Source organism: Glarea lozoyensis, assembly GCF_000409485.1.
Source record: "Glarea lozoyensis ATCC 20868 chromosome Unknown GLAREA16, whole genome shotgun sequence".
NCBI lineage: Eukaryota > Fungi > Ascomycota > Leotiomycetes > Helotiales > Helotiaceae > Glarea > Glarea lozoyensis.
Window position 1 is genome coordinate 617,182 of NW_007360990.1, and position 12,891 is coordinate 630,072.

The 12,891-nt window shown below is 47.1% G+C and overlaps 4 protein-coding genes across 4 annotated transcripts; 2 read left to right on the top strand and 2 right to left on the bottom strand.

The window, feature by feature from the left end:
• Positions 1-537: 537 nt before the first annotated feature.
• On the bottom strand, positions 538-3,147 carry GLAREA_07478 ((Trans)glycosidase; the record flags this gene model as incomplete). The annotated part of the gene is made up of 4 exons (XM_008082166.1): positions 538-2,061; positions 2,193-2,601; positions 2,649-2,970; positions 3,051-3,147. 4 exons carry the CDS (start codon positions 3,145-3,147, stop codon positions 538-540), a joined length of 2,352 nt encoding a protein of 783 aa, XP_008080357.1.
• A 5,648-nt stretch (positions 3,148-8,795) lies between these two features.
• Positions 8,796-9,008, bottom strand: GLAREA_07479 (uncharacterized protein; the record flags this gene model as incomplete). The annotated part of the gene is made up of 1 exon (XM_008082167.1): positions 8,796-9,008. The coding sequence occupies one exon, from the start codon at positions 9,006-9,008 to the stop codon at positions 8,796-8,798; it is 213 nt and encodes a 70-aa protein (XP_008080358.1).
• A 258-nt stretch (positions 9,009-9,266) lies between these two features.
• Positions 9,267-10,473, top strand: GLAREA_07480 (uncharacterized protein; the record flags this gene model as incomplete). Its single annotated transcript, XM_008082168.1, has 2 exons — positions 9,267-9,673; positions 9,726-10,473. 2 exons carry the CDS (start codon positions 9,267-9,269, stop codon positions 10,471-10,473), a joined length of 1,155 nt encoding a protein of 384 aa, XP_008080359.1.
• A 791-nt stretch (positions 10,474-11,264) lies between these two features.
• GLAREA_07481 (S-adenosyl-L-methionine-dependent methyltransferase) lies at positions 11,265-12,470 on the top strand (the record flags this gene model as incomplete). The annotated part of the gene is made up of 2 exons (XM_008082169.1): positions 11,265-11,446; positions 11,498-12,470. The coding sequence occupies 2 exons, from the start codon at positions 11,265-11,267 to the stop codon at positions 12,468-12,470; spliced, it is 1,155 nt and encodes a 384-aa protein (XP_008080360.1).
• Positions 12,471-12,891: the final 421 nt, after the last annotated feature.

Sequence of the window (12,891 nt, forward strand, 5' to 3'; positions counted from 1 at the left end):
GGTATACTTATGAAGCTATTCCCAGGTAGATTGTCTCACTATTTGTGGCCGCTAGCTTGGCATCCTGATCTTCCCGTACCAACTTTGAGAAATTGAGGAGTCGCCATCTATCGCCAAATAGACCTCGATCCTACCTAAAATCCACAATGCAAACACCACTGCCATCACATTTGCCTCGACACACTCAAAATCCTTCCGCGTCAAACCCGGTCTACGCCTCATCTGCCTAGGTATGAGTCTACCTAGGTACCTAGATTAGGAGGCAGTCTGCAACACAACGCACATGCACAGCAGAACACAAGCGACCTAAGGATACTCAAGGGAAGGGGATTTTGAGTTGTTTGACGTGAGCACTTCATACGGAGACTTACACTTTTGCACCTACGAAAGGATGGAACGCTTAACAATATCGACTTTTTCTTTGATCATCTCAACCTCTGCTCTGCCAACAATGAGGTGATAGATGGGAGTGATGACCTGCGCTCAAAGACCATCACGCATCTGCCTCTACTGGTCAAAAGCTTCCACTGGCAACCCTCAAAGCAAACTGAAAACCCCCTTCGCCCTCACGCCCCCCAGACTAAACCCAACACTAACTCCAAATTCTCCCTCGGGAATCCTCCACGTTTGCGCGTTTACATCCCAAAAACTCACATCCCTCCGCTGCAACTCAAAATACATCCGCGCCGACGTCCCCGGCTCAAGAAACATCTTCTCAAACCCCCTCAGCACCCGTCTCGGCGTCCCTTCCGGTGTCGAGGTTTGCGGGAAAGAGAGGTAGAGTTGCACGACTTGTGCGCCAGCGAGGGAGCCGGTGTTTGTAAGTGTGGTGGTGAGGCAGAGGAGGGGCGTGTAGAGGTCTGGGTTTCCGCCTGGCTCGACTTTGCGGGTTGCGTCTGGGGTGGGGGAGAGTGCTGAGGCGTCTGTGAGGTTGGTGGGGGTTAACGTGGTTAGGTTGAAGGTGGTGTAGCTTAGTCCGTGGCCGAATTCGTAGAGGGGGGTTAGGTTGTGGGCGTCGAAATGGCGGTAGTCGATGAAGAGGCCCTCGTTAAAATCGATTTGCCAGCCGTTTGGATCGGTGTTGTTGGTGAGGTTTGTAATTGGGATGTTACAGTCATCTGCATGTTCGGGGATTGTGTAAGGAAGCTTTCCTGAGGGATTGATGTCGCCATATAGGATGTCAACGATCGAATTTCCGCTTTGTTCACCGGGATAGTGCGCCGCGAGGATAGCTGTGACATTTGGGTTTTTGGCCCAAGGCATGGTGTTGATACCACCTGAATGAGAGACGACCACTGTATTAGGACAGCGCTTTGCGACGTTGTTTACAACAAGGGTGGAATTGTGATCATGCTCAAAATCAACTCTATCAGAGCCTTCTGAAGCGTACGTCTTAATAAACACGATACAAACATCTGGAGACGGGAATATGCTATGGAAATCGCCTCGCGCAATAAGGTCATTGCTGAGGATATACTGGACTCTTGCACCGGTTTGATGTGCGCGAGCCTTGATTGCTTCCAACGGCGAGACAATGTATGTAAACCGAGCAGATCCCGAACCGCCACCAGTTGCAAGCGTGCCTTGAATGAACTCTGTTCCGTCAACATAGGTGAGACCATCAGTGAAGTCTCCAGCATCGTTTCCAAAGACAGCTATGTTCTTCGGGGATTTGAGCGGCAATGCGTTGTTCGTGTTCTTCAAAAGAACCGTGCCATCAGCACCTATCTTACGAACCAAGGAAGCATGATCTTCGCGAACATCTCGAGCAGGAGTGTTGCAACTTTGCTGGGAATAGTGAGCTCCTAACACACAAAGGGTTGATGGATCCAGAGTCGGGTATTTTACACTATCTTGACCAAGCAGATAATATGGAGTCATGACTCGACGAACCATATCGTCGACCCGGTCCATTGTGACGGATCCGTTGTTTACTGCAAGAGTTAGGTTTTTTCCAAAGTAAGATGTGCCTGTGCCGATGAGTTCTTGGGTTGGGCTGCCGGGCATGGTCAGATCGAGACCTCCGTTAATCGAATCTACGCCAGAATGTGTAGCAAACCACTGAGAAAATGGTTAGCTTGGTGTGTCTAAGGCTGGACATCCTAGGCTTCTCAGCGCTCCCTCTCCGAGTCACCCTGTTGGAGTATGCACAGAGAGTATGAATAGAAATAATGAAACTGATGGCGACTTACATCCGAAACGACATATCCTTGAAACCCCAATTCCTCCTTCAAGATCTTATTTAGCAGCCCATCATTCTCGCAAGCATAAGTCTGATTGAGGCGGTTATAACTACACATCACTGATGTAGTCCCCGCTCGAACCGCATCAGCAAATGGCCAAAGATAAAGCTCATGAAGAGTCCGATCATCGATATTCGCAGAGTAAGCCATGATTTCAGTGCCGTCTTCCAGAAACGAATTTGACCTCTGAGTTTCTTGCTCGTTCCCAATGAAGTGCTTTGAAGATGTTTGGATCCCCGCATCTTGCATCCCAAGGACTGTTTGATACATCGCCTTGCCAGTTAGGTATGGATCTGTCGAGAAACCTTCCCAATTCCGACTTCCAAGCGGGTTTCTACCAAGCGGTCCGGCAGTAGGTCTATCTTCGTTAGTGTCGTCAAAGCAATGGAAAGACAACATAAGTACCCCAGTCCAACATGCGATCCTTTTGCTCTGAACTCAGCACCCAGCGCATAACCTCGCTGATAGATGAGATCTTTGTCCCAGGTAGCAGCGGCCCTCAAGCCAGCTGGGAAAACGGTGATGAGGTCCTGACGATTGATAGAGGTGGGCCCATCCGACATGCAGATTCCGGAGAAGTTCAGACGCGGAATCGCAGCGACATTTCCAATACATGATCCTGATGCACCTGTCACCACTACTACTTTTTCTGTGAGGTTCAGTTGAGCGAGGAATGCGTCTGCTTTTGCGATTGCCGTGGCCCATTCATTTGCTGACTTGGGGATCCCTGTGGAAATGGTTAATGCTTGATGAATGGCGGGTTTCAGATGACTTGAAGGATTGTAATAATGATAAATGAGTGTTTACTTGAGGTGATGGTATTGGCATCTTGTGGTTGTACGTGTCCTGCAACAACTACAAGCTCGCTTAGAGCAAGGGAGAGTATAGAATTGAGCAGATGCATGACTTATTAGTAATAGCTAACGAAGAAACTGAGAGGATTAGATACTACTAGAGAATAGAAGGGCGCTCGTCGAATAGTTCCATGATACTTATATATGTGAAGTTGCCAACTGAAAACCAAGTATTGTTCTAGTCATCCCACTTCATTGCGGGGAAGATAGTTTGTGGAGATCTCAAGCTCAAGTATTGAGATCCGGGGTTTGCTATACTATAAAACCGTCCAATAACGACTGGAAAAGAGGAAATGGCCCGCAAACAAACGACTAGAAGGACCGACTTTGCATTTTCTCGTGGTAAATACTATTGGGGCGAGTCAATTCGCAGCTCGTACTTTTTCGTACACTTTGTACTGTATGCGAGGACGTTTTAGCGCATGTGGATACCATGTTCCACGGTGCCGGGTCGACTTTGAGACTTCCAAAATGCCAATGAGAAAGATGGGAAGCTTCTCAGATATATCTGTGTATTGGCTCTGCTAGAACGACGTGCTTTTACACGCCAGCTGGCTTATGTAAAAGGTTGGATCTAGCTGTTCCATGAGTACCTGAACATAGTAAAGTTATCAAAATGTTAAACAAGTTGGTAAGTACGTGTTTAGTATGTCCAAGGCTTAGTTAAAAGTCTTCCCATAGGGAGGAGAAGGGGGTGACTGAAGCTTGGAGCAGATGATTAACTACTTCGCTTCTAAACTACTACTAAATAACTTGCAAATATCTAACTTGTAAATATCTAACTTACCAGGCGCTACTTTGAGTCGTGTGAAAGCTTGGTATTTTTGAACACTTTGTTCAATCTACTGAAAAAACCTTAAAAATCGAGGGATCTCATGGTGTATGAGCGCGTGTATTTTAATATGGATTCGAACACACAACAGGCAATTTTGAGCTACCTCGTGGTACTGCTCGTTCTTTCTCAGCCCGTTCGTATGGGTATTAGCAACCGCTTCAGAAACTGCCTCGTGCAATTAAAGTTCTCTGCTATTCAAAATAGCAAAGCAAAACCAAGGCACTCGGTCACAGGGTTATTTTAATTCCCCATCACCCATCAGCTAAACACAATAACCCCTGTCTACTACAAACCTCCCCAGTATAATACCACAACACGCTTAGGAAAAGTTACTTACATCAGCACACTATAATTCAAAACATTCCTGGAGTCCCATCTCGTCAGCCTCCTAAGCGTTCCTGCTCGGTGATGACTTTCACTGGTAATCGTATAGATAGACAATTTGGCTTTTCTTCCTTTGGTCCCCCAAATGCTAATACGCCACTTGAAGACCCGAAGGGAGATGGGTTATCGAGAATCGATTGGTAAGAGGGGGAGTTGAAGGCGAGCCTTTTTGTGAGTGGTGAAATTCATCACTCGACACTAGTATCTCATTGGAATTTGAGACAAGGGACTTTTGAGGCATGGGGGGTTTGAGTCATGATGCATAAAGCTTTTCTGCAGTTTCAGTCAGTGTTGTAAATGCAGAATCCCAACCCCTTGCCCGGTCCCAATTTTTTACTGATAGATTGTAGCTTCGTACCATCAAAGAACCTTCCGTCTTGTATCAAGATACAAGATCTATTGTTTAGTACTTTGTCTAGATCGTTGCTGGCCGGTACTACTATATACTTCTCAACGCCATGGAAACGTGGCTCCTTGCAATGTAAGACTTAGATATGGTTGATGCTGGTGGTACCCTGAGACGTGGTTTGGATTCGTTGGGAATTCAATCCCATCACTTCCCACGGTGGGAAACACTAGATGCGACCATTTAGATTCTTCTAAAATACATTCCCGTTAAGCAATACACCCGTTGCCAAAATCCCACCACATGGGGTGTCCAGGCAGCCTTGAAACACTTACCTCCCCCATCACCTAAATGACACCCTTAGTCTGATTTATCCAGTCCTTTTTACAGATCATTACTGGCTGATACTATTATATTCTTCCTATGTCATTGAAGCGTTTCTATTTACTATAGTAGAAGATTGGTATAGCTAATACGTCGAAAAGTGATTTGGGATTTAATGGGAATTCAATCCCATCACTCCCCACAATAAAAAACACTAGCCACGACTATTTAGACTCTTCTAATATACACTCCCGTTGCGCAATACACTTGTCTACAAAACCCCACCACATAGACCCAAAGCACCTCAACCTACTCCCCCCCCCATTCCCCTCCCTCCCTCCAAGTCCCAAAATCCTGCTCACATTCCCCCTCCCTTAAACCCAAGCCCCTCCCAAGCCCAAACTCACCCTCTGGCCCAAAACCCAGCGGAGCCATCCTCCGTACCACGCATCAAGAATCCCATGCGCAAAGCCCCATACAGAATTCTCACGGGAAGTTGCAGCTATGCTGGGACCGGCAACGGTTGGATGCATGTAGGGAGATGTTCCGAAGTTTGACGATGCTGGGTTGGTGTGTTGTGATGTATAACATAGGGAGAGGGGATGGGGAGGTGGAGGGTCATGTGATGGGGGATATGACATGATGGGAAGGGGGATTGGGGGAGGGAAGGGGAAATGGGAAGAGTAGATAGAATCAAAGGTGGTTCGAAAGTCGACATAAAAACGCGATGTCTTGCTATACATCAAGTGAGCCTCAACCGCCAATCTGGGGGAGGTTCACATGCATACCACCCGGGCAATTTGCAACCAAGCGGTTGGCTGCCGGATACACCTTCGCACCAAGTCTCCCTCCAATCGAAAGATCTACGTGTGGTCTGATAATGGGAGTTTGCGAAGGCAAAGAAAAGAGCTGGTATCTCCGGCGACACATGTAGATAGATCAGGATTCTTGTACAGTCACCCTCAGCGCTGACTTTCGCCGGATTGGACCGAGAAGGTATTGCTGACAACAGCCTGGCGCGGAAGGCGACACCGAATTCGCAATTAACGGCGGGAGATGATAGCGACGACGAGGTGAGAGACGAGACCCTCAAGGGAATGCGGGGTGAACTTCGTCGTCGTGCCAAGATTCGCATGGAGATACTGATATCTCTGGAAAAATTACAAAATCTTCGACTTATTTTTTCTCACACGCGCAAGCTGACCCATCGCAGCCATGTTTCTCCAGCGGCGAAGCCCTGTACCCAGCGCCGGCCTGCTGGATAAATCCACAATCGGTCGACGTGGGCTCTGCGCTGCATGGAAACGGAGGTGGATCTCAGGGTCCAAGAAAGCTCTCTACACATGTTACAAAAGTTCGCGTTCGTCACACGATCTCATCACCGAGTATTGTGGAAGTTTGGGAGGGAGGTAGCACTGGGTATTTAGCCTCATCTCGCGAGGCGGATTGGGGAGGGAATGTATGATACAAAGGTGATAAGTGTGGCGATCGGATGAGAGGACTGCGACGAGATGTTTTCTTTACCGCTTCTTCTTGAAGGTTTGCAATCTTTTTTGTGCTCTTTGATGTGATTCGAGTGATAGAAAGCATACCCAATATGGAGCACTATGCTCGATGATGCAAGGTTATAAGCGATACTGCATCTCGGTAGAAGATCTGAAGGTTCTGAGCTCTTGCAATCCAAAGAAATGTGCGGGGATAAATATTCCCATGCGATTGTATGGCAGAATAGGGGGCGGTGAGCAGCAGAATATGTCGGCTTGCGGATCATCCATTCGCGGAGAGCAGTATGCAACTAGCCATGCGCTATGCATCATGTTCTTGGTCGTTGCCCATGGAGGAAGAGGCTGTTGGTGCTGACGCCAGTGAGTATGCTGCCTCACATTTCGATAACTACCTCGATTTGCGGGACGGCATGTAAAAAAGAGGCGGAGTTGACGGAAAGGTTGATTGATCCCACGCGAGACTTTGGATGCTTCACGCGATTCCATTGGAACACTCGGCTTTTGACAGAAGTCAAACTGATAGCTTTGCAGGTGCAGGAGCTCGTGGAGCTGTGAATGCGATGCTTTCACGAGTCAGTAGAAAGTCAGAGCGTTGAAGATCGTTGGCCCGTCGACGTAAGTAAATGGGAAACATGTTTGCGATATACTCGTTATGGAGTATGTGATCGCTTGACCGTCGCATAGGATTCTGTACAGCTGCAACAGCCTTCCCTTTCTGCAAAGAATCAGAGTTTACACGAATCAGAGGGTGCAGCATTTGAAGATGCGTGCAAACGCCAATCGCCCAATATTCTGCCACTTGATGACGAAAGAAGAAATAAGAATTAAGGCCAGCAACATTGGCCGTACTTCCATATGAGTTGTCAACTTCTAATACTCATCTTCCTGTCTTTGCGACAACGAGATTGGGAAGAATACAGTAATAGATATTGTTGTGGTGGTCAGCAAACTGGAAGTAGTGTCCACATCGGGTTGTCCGCTTTCTTTTCTGCGCTTCCGAGAAAGTGATACCAGGATATGACGCTGTTGGATCTGCATGCCAGCTGACGGCGTCCAAAAGAATCCCTGAAGGGCAAAATCCTAGGGCTTCTGTTTGTCGAGTTTAAAAAAGTTCAGAAGGAAACTTGCCAAAACGAAGCCTACGACCGCGGATGCGCAGGCCCTGACAGGTCCGTCGGGGGAGCAGAAGCTAAAGAAATGATATTTTCGTATCAACCAACGGAATTCTAGAAGTTGTGGAGCAGACAGAACAAACTTTTGTACTTGTTGCCCTCGCAAGTTCAGGCTAGAGCAAGCTCCACACTAATGGAAAATCTGTGCTCCGAGTCTATGGAAGTACCCAAGTATCGCAGGCGCATATTATTTGATGTTCTGAACGACTTCAAGATAATATTTCTTTTCCCTTTCCTTTCGACCGTTAGCCACGGTGTACCCTTGCTGGCGTACTTCTCGATTCTCGCTCCAGCAAGAAGGGAGCTGAATAGGAAAGCAACAAAACGACAAAAATTGGAAAAGGAGAATATCGAAATAGAAAAGAAGGAAGCAAACCAGCGAAGAAAGAATGGACCGGCTCCTGATCCTATCGACAATACTATTTTGTCCCTTTCGTAATATCCATCCCTTTTCTGGTAAGCGAGGCGACTAGCCCCTTTCATTGGCGGCCCGACCTGACTTTCGCAGCTGGACGCGGGAGCTTGAGACCCTCAGTCAACGCTGCAACGGCCACGGCCAAAGCGTTCTGTGAGAGGCAAAATGTTGCTTTTGATACTGAAGCAGTCGCGAGAGTTGTATCTAAAACCTTGGGACGTAGCGCTCGAGTACGCTTCTTTTTATCTCCTGATTCTTTTCATGCGACGATATTCTCGAAAGCTTTGCCATGGGAAAGCCAGAGCTTCGTATGCAATTCTCCGCCCCTTAGACGTCAGTCCCAAGCTCTAAAGCTTAGCCCCTGTACCGAATAAAGTTCACTCTCACCTAGCCAGGAGCTCTAAAGGCTTCTGGGTTTAGTTTGGATGTCTAGTTTGAATATCCATTTGCCTCGACCGACTCAGTCAAGATGCGATAATTCGATTTCAAGATCACTCAAGCAAGCGTCTCCTTTTCTGTGGCGGAAAATTAGTAGAATCGAACAGTAACCCATTCGTTCGACCAGAAAGTCAACGATAAAACTCACTAAACTTCAAGGTATTTGTCGGCTTCTGCGGATTGCTGTAAAAGTCATGTCTTGTTCGCAACGACTTATATCTTTCATCGACCTATCTTCTCCGCCCGACCAAGCCGGCGCCAGCATCCTCCATACAGAAATCAACGCTTTTGATTCCTGCTGCAGCTTTGCGTACACCTCCAGCTGCAGCTCAAAATAGCGGTGTTGTGATCAGTGCTCTTGTAACCTTTACCGCTTCCCCGTTTGCCAGTGCCAGAGTCATCGCGCCGCAGCTCGGCAGCAGTTGGACGCAGTTGGAACAAGTGGAGAGAACCTTTTTGGGCCGCCTCCACCTCCTTTGCCTGCAGCTTCATGGGAGCCCTGGCGATTTGTGTCACCACTACGCCAACCTACATTCCGAACCGCTCCCTGCCAATAACAATTGCTCAAATCAATTAACCCGTCAGATCACCGTGCAGGAACAACAGCCCGATCCCTTTCTCTCTCCTCGACCTGTCGCAAACACCTTCAGTCTTGAGCAACAAACGACTTTCGAATCTCTCCTATCGCATACACCTAGCATTCAACAAACAAAAGTCGGCATCATGATTTCGCCTACGATATCCAGCAATATGCCATATAACACACGACGAAAGTCGTTATCATTGCCATCGCTAGGAATTCATCTTCCAGTAACGCATGCTGCTCGTGCTGCTGCTCGACTTTCACCGCCTATACCCGGTACAATCGCTGAGAATCCCCCGATTAAAAAAATAAAACGGTCGCATGAAGAATCGCCGTCAATGTCTCCTCCTCCAAAACGAACAACACCAAAATACGAAAATACTCCTCCGCCATCTCCTGGAGCCGAAACACCCGAATTAGATAGCGAGACAAAGCCAAGAGAGATTGACCTAGAGTCAATACACGATGAGATTGTCGAGGGTGTGGTTGTGCAGTTACAGAAAACAGGCAACAGGCCTCACTTAGTGAAGGAACTTGCAGCGATACTGTCGCAGAAGGTCAAAATCGTAGAACAGTGAGTTCTTGATGGCCTATACAATTAAGGGATGTGCTAATCAGACTTTCAGATCCGCTAATCCTTCTGCGATAATCTCGTCGCGACTTTCAACATATCTCAAACGATCATGGTCTGTATCATCGCCTTGCCCTGTGGCGAAAGAGCTAGAAACAGTCCATCCAAGAAGAACGTACTTTTATTTAACAACATGTCCACACCAACCAATGCCCGATCCATCGAACGTACATTTCCTTCAGCGATCCATAATTACACCCTCTTTGTCTAGTGCTTCAAGATCCGACGAAGCTGACGCGGAACGAAGGAGAGAACTGTCACCTTCCCCTGAAGTCGACTTATCATCACCCGAACTTGAAGGCGATGATATGTCGCCACCAACTTCAATAGGGTCTTTCACTTCCCGCATGGAATCTAGTATTCGAAACAGTCGCGCTTCATCTCCACCACTTGAGAAAGATGAGAAAGAGTTCACCCAGACGGCTCGAGGAATGCAGAAACGGAAACTTAGTGGCGATACGCGTATGAGTGGCGTTCCATCAGATATGGCCGACCATCCTGTCAGAAGCTCGGAAACACACCCAGATGCGTTGTTTGGAGAAGGACGACATCTAGCCATTCCACATAGCGGTCTGTTTGTGAGCAGTCCGGCCATGAAGCCAAGCTTGTCGCTCAACACATTGAAACGAGGATTCGACGAGACAGAACTATGGGCACGAGTGGAAGGCGCCATGGAATGGGACATGAGAAGTCCTGAGAATATAGAATTGGAAGAACTAGACGGGATGTTGGACGATTTTTAAATGCTCAGACTTTTGAGCTTCGCAACTTTCGATTCGATGTAACATTTTATCTCACGACTCTTTAACTTTGCAATCGCTTTCCATCTCTCCGCCACTTGGACTAGAATCTGGATTCGACCCATGGATCTTTTTGGCATTGCTATTTGTCTGTTTATTTTGGGCCCTTTATTTTTCGAGGAATCTTGCTGTACGATCTAGAAAAGACGATAGATGGGTCGCGGAAAACAAAAGCTTTTGAGCAAACAGACAAAAGTAGACGGGAAGAAAGGGTATTTGAAACAATGCTGGGTATTTTGCTGGGTAAAGGCGTTGAAGGAGCGATTTGATTTGAACAATTTGTAAATATATAATTTGCTGCTTAGCAACGACTTTGGCACTGCTTCCTGGCGCGCTTGTGCGCCTTGCGCGAGAGAAATGAATAAGAATCTCCACCTACTTAGGTTTCGATTGAAGGGGATGAAAAAGTCTGTGATGTTCAGAATGTGAACTAGTTAAGAGGCAGAACTGGAAAGAAGCTGATTGTTGACCACTGCAATGCTAGCGTCAAATTGTTCTAGCCTTGTCAGCCTCGCATCTATTTGGTCGAACAACGCCGCTAAATTTCTAACCCAACTTCAACCTCACATCACTCCAACTACCAACCATCAAGAGACCAAAACATATCTCCGATCAGCCAGGGAAACTGCATTGCATTTTTAAATCATGCTTTGACGCGCTGTATAACTCCTCTTCTTCCCGCAATCAACCACCATCTGAATTCTAGTAAAGTTGAGTGGTGCCGGACTCTTAAAATGTCATTGTGTCGGAGTTGCATCTCCAGAAGAGTTGGGATGTCAAGGACATTATTTCTCAATACGAGTATTGCTGATTCGACAATACGCTTTCCCTACTTGCACCCAATCCAGCGTGGGTATGCGTCGAAGAAGTCGAATACTCGGTTGAACAAACCGCCAAAGCAGCAGCTTGATTATAAGTATGATTGATTTGACTTGGAATTGATCAATAAGCTAATATTTCTATGTAGACCATCCATAAAGACGATAAGGAAGCCGCCGATCCCCGAACCTGAGCACGAAGCTCCGAAAGCAAAGCCCAATCCTCTCAAATACCGGACTATCCCTATTGTCCTTGGAAGCATAACGCTTTTCTTTCTCTCCGGATATTGCGCATATATTTTTGTCGCCGTTAGCAAGCAGCCAGCGAATGCTGTACCAAAGGATCCATCTGCTCAAGCTGATGTTTCGGACCGGTATAATGACATTGCCAACACCTTCGACGCGGAGGTGGATTGGATGGAAAAAGTGATGGGAATAGTGAAAATGCGGAAGAAGCTTGCGGGCCTAGCGAAAGGGGATGTGTTGGAAGTTAGTATTGGCACAGGCAGAAACCTGGAGTATTACGACTTCAATTTTGGGAGTGGGAAGGGCAATGTTAAGAGTTTTACGGCCATTGATAAGAGTGCGGAGATGCTTGAGATTGCACATGAGAAATTTGGAACGCTATACCCTGGGATTTTGGGCGTGAGATGGATCGTGGGAGACGCTTCAGAGCCAGGACAGATTCCATCCCCTCCGAAAAGTGCGAATGAGAGAAGTGGAAACAAAGTGGGTGCGAAGTATGACACTATTATTCAGACAATGGGATTGTGCTCTACGGAAGACCCAGTAGATCTGCTGAAGGCGTTGGGCAAAATCGTCAAAGAAGATGAGGGACGCATATTACTGCTTGAACATGGAAGAGGAAAGTGGAAATGGTTGAACAGCCTACTAGACAAGTCGGCGGAAGCTCATGCCCATAAATTTGGTTGCTGGTGGAATCGAGATCTCGTCAAGATTGTTGAAGATAGTGGGCTTGAGCTTATCAATTTCTCGACAAAGCACGGTGGAACTACGTCCTGGATTGAGCTGAAGAAGCCGAAGCAACCTGAGCAAGTTAAACCAGAGGAACCATCTGTAGTGGCACCAAAACCGACCGAGACGAAAAAAGGATGGTGGTGACAAAAATATTGCCGAAGACTTTCTGCACTACTGGACAGCTCTGTACAAATCACGATGCTCGGCCAAAATACGTCACTCAGCCATAATAGATATCAAATCTCACCTCAACCCGAAATCAGGACCATGGGCAAGCTGTAAGATGATCAATTGAAAGCGTTTTGGCTCTGGAAACATGACCGCGCGTATTCAATTGGTTGTTCGCGAATCTAGATCCTGAAGGCGAGTCTTGTCTGAGCACTATTCAGCTACCATGGTTCCAGCTCCTTATTCCATATTTTGTTTACATCTCGTATGAGTATCCACAAGTGGGTTTCCTCAAAACTTGATTGCTTCTCTTGTTTTTACTCCGCCTTCAACTGTACATGGCTCCGAGCTCGTTTCTCTCTTTGTGTCCCGGTGTTGACCTTTGTCATTTTTAACA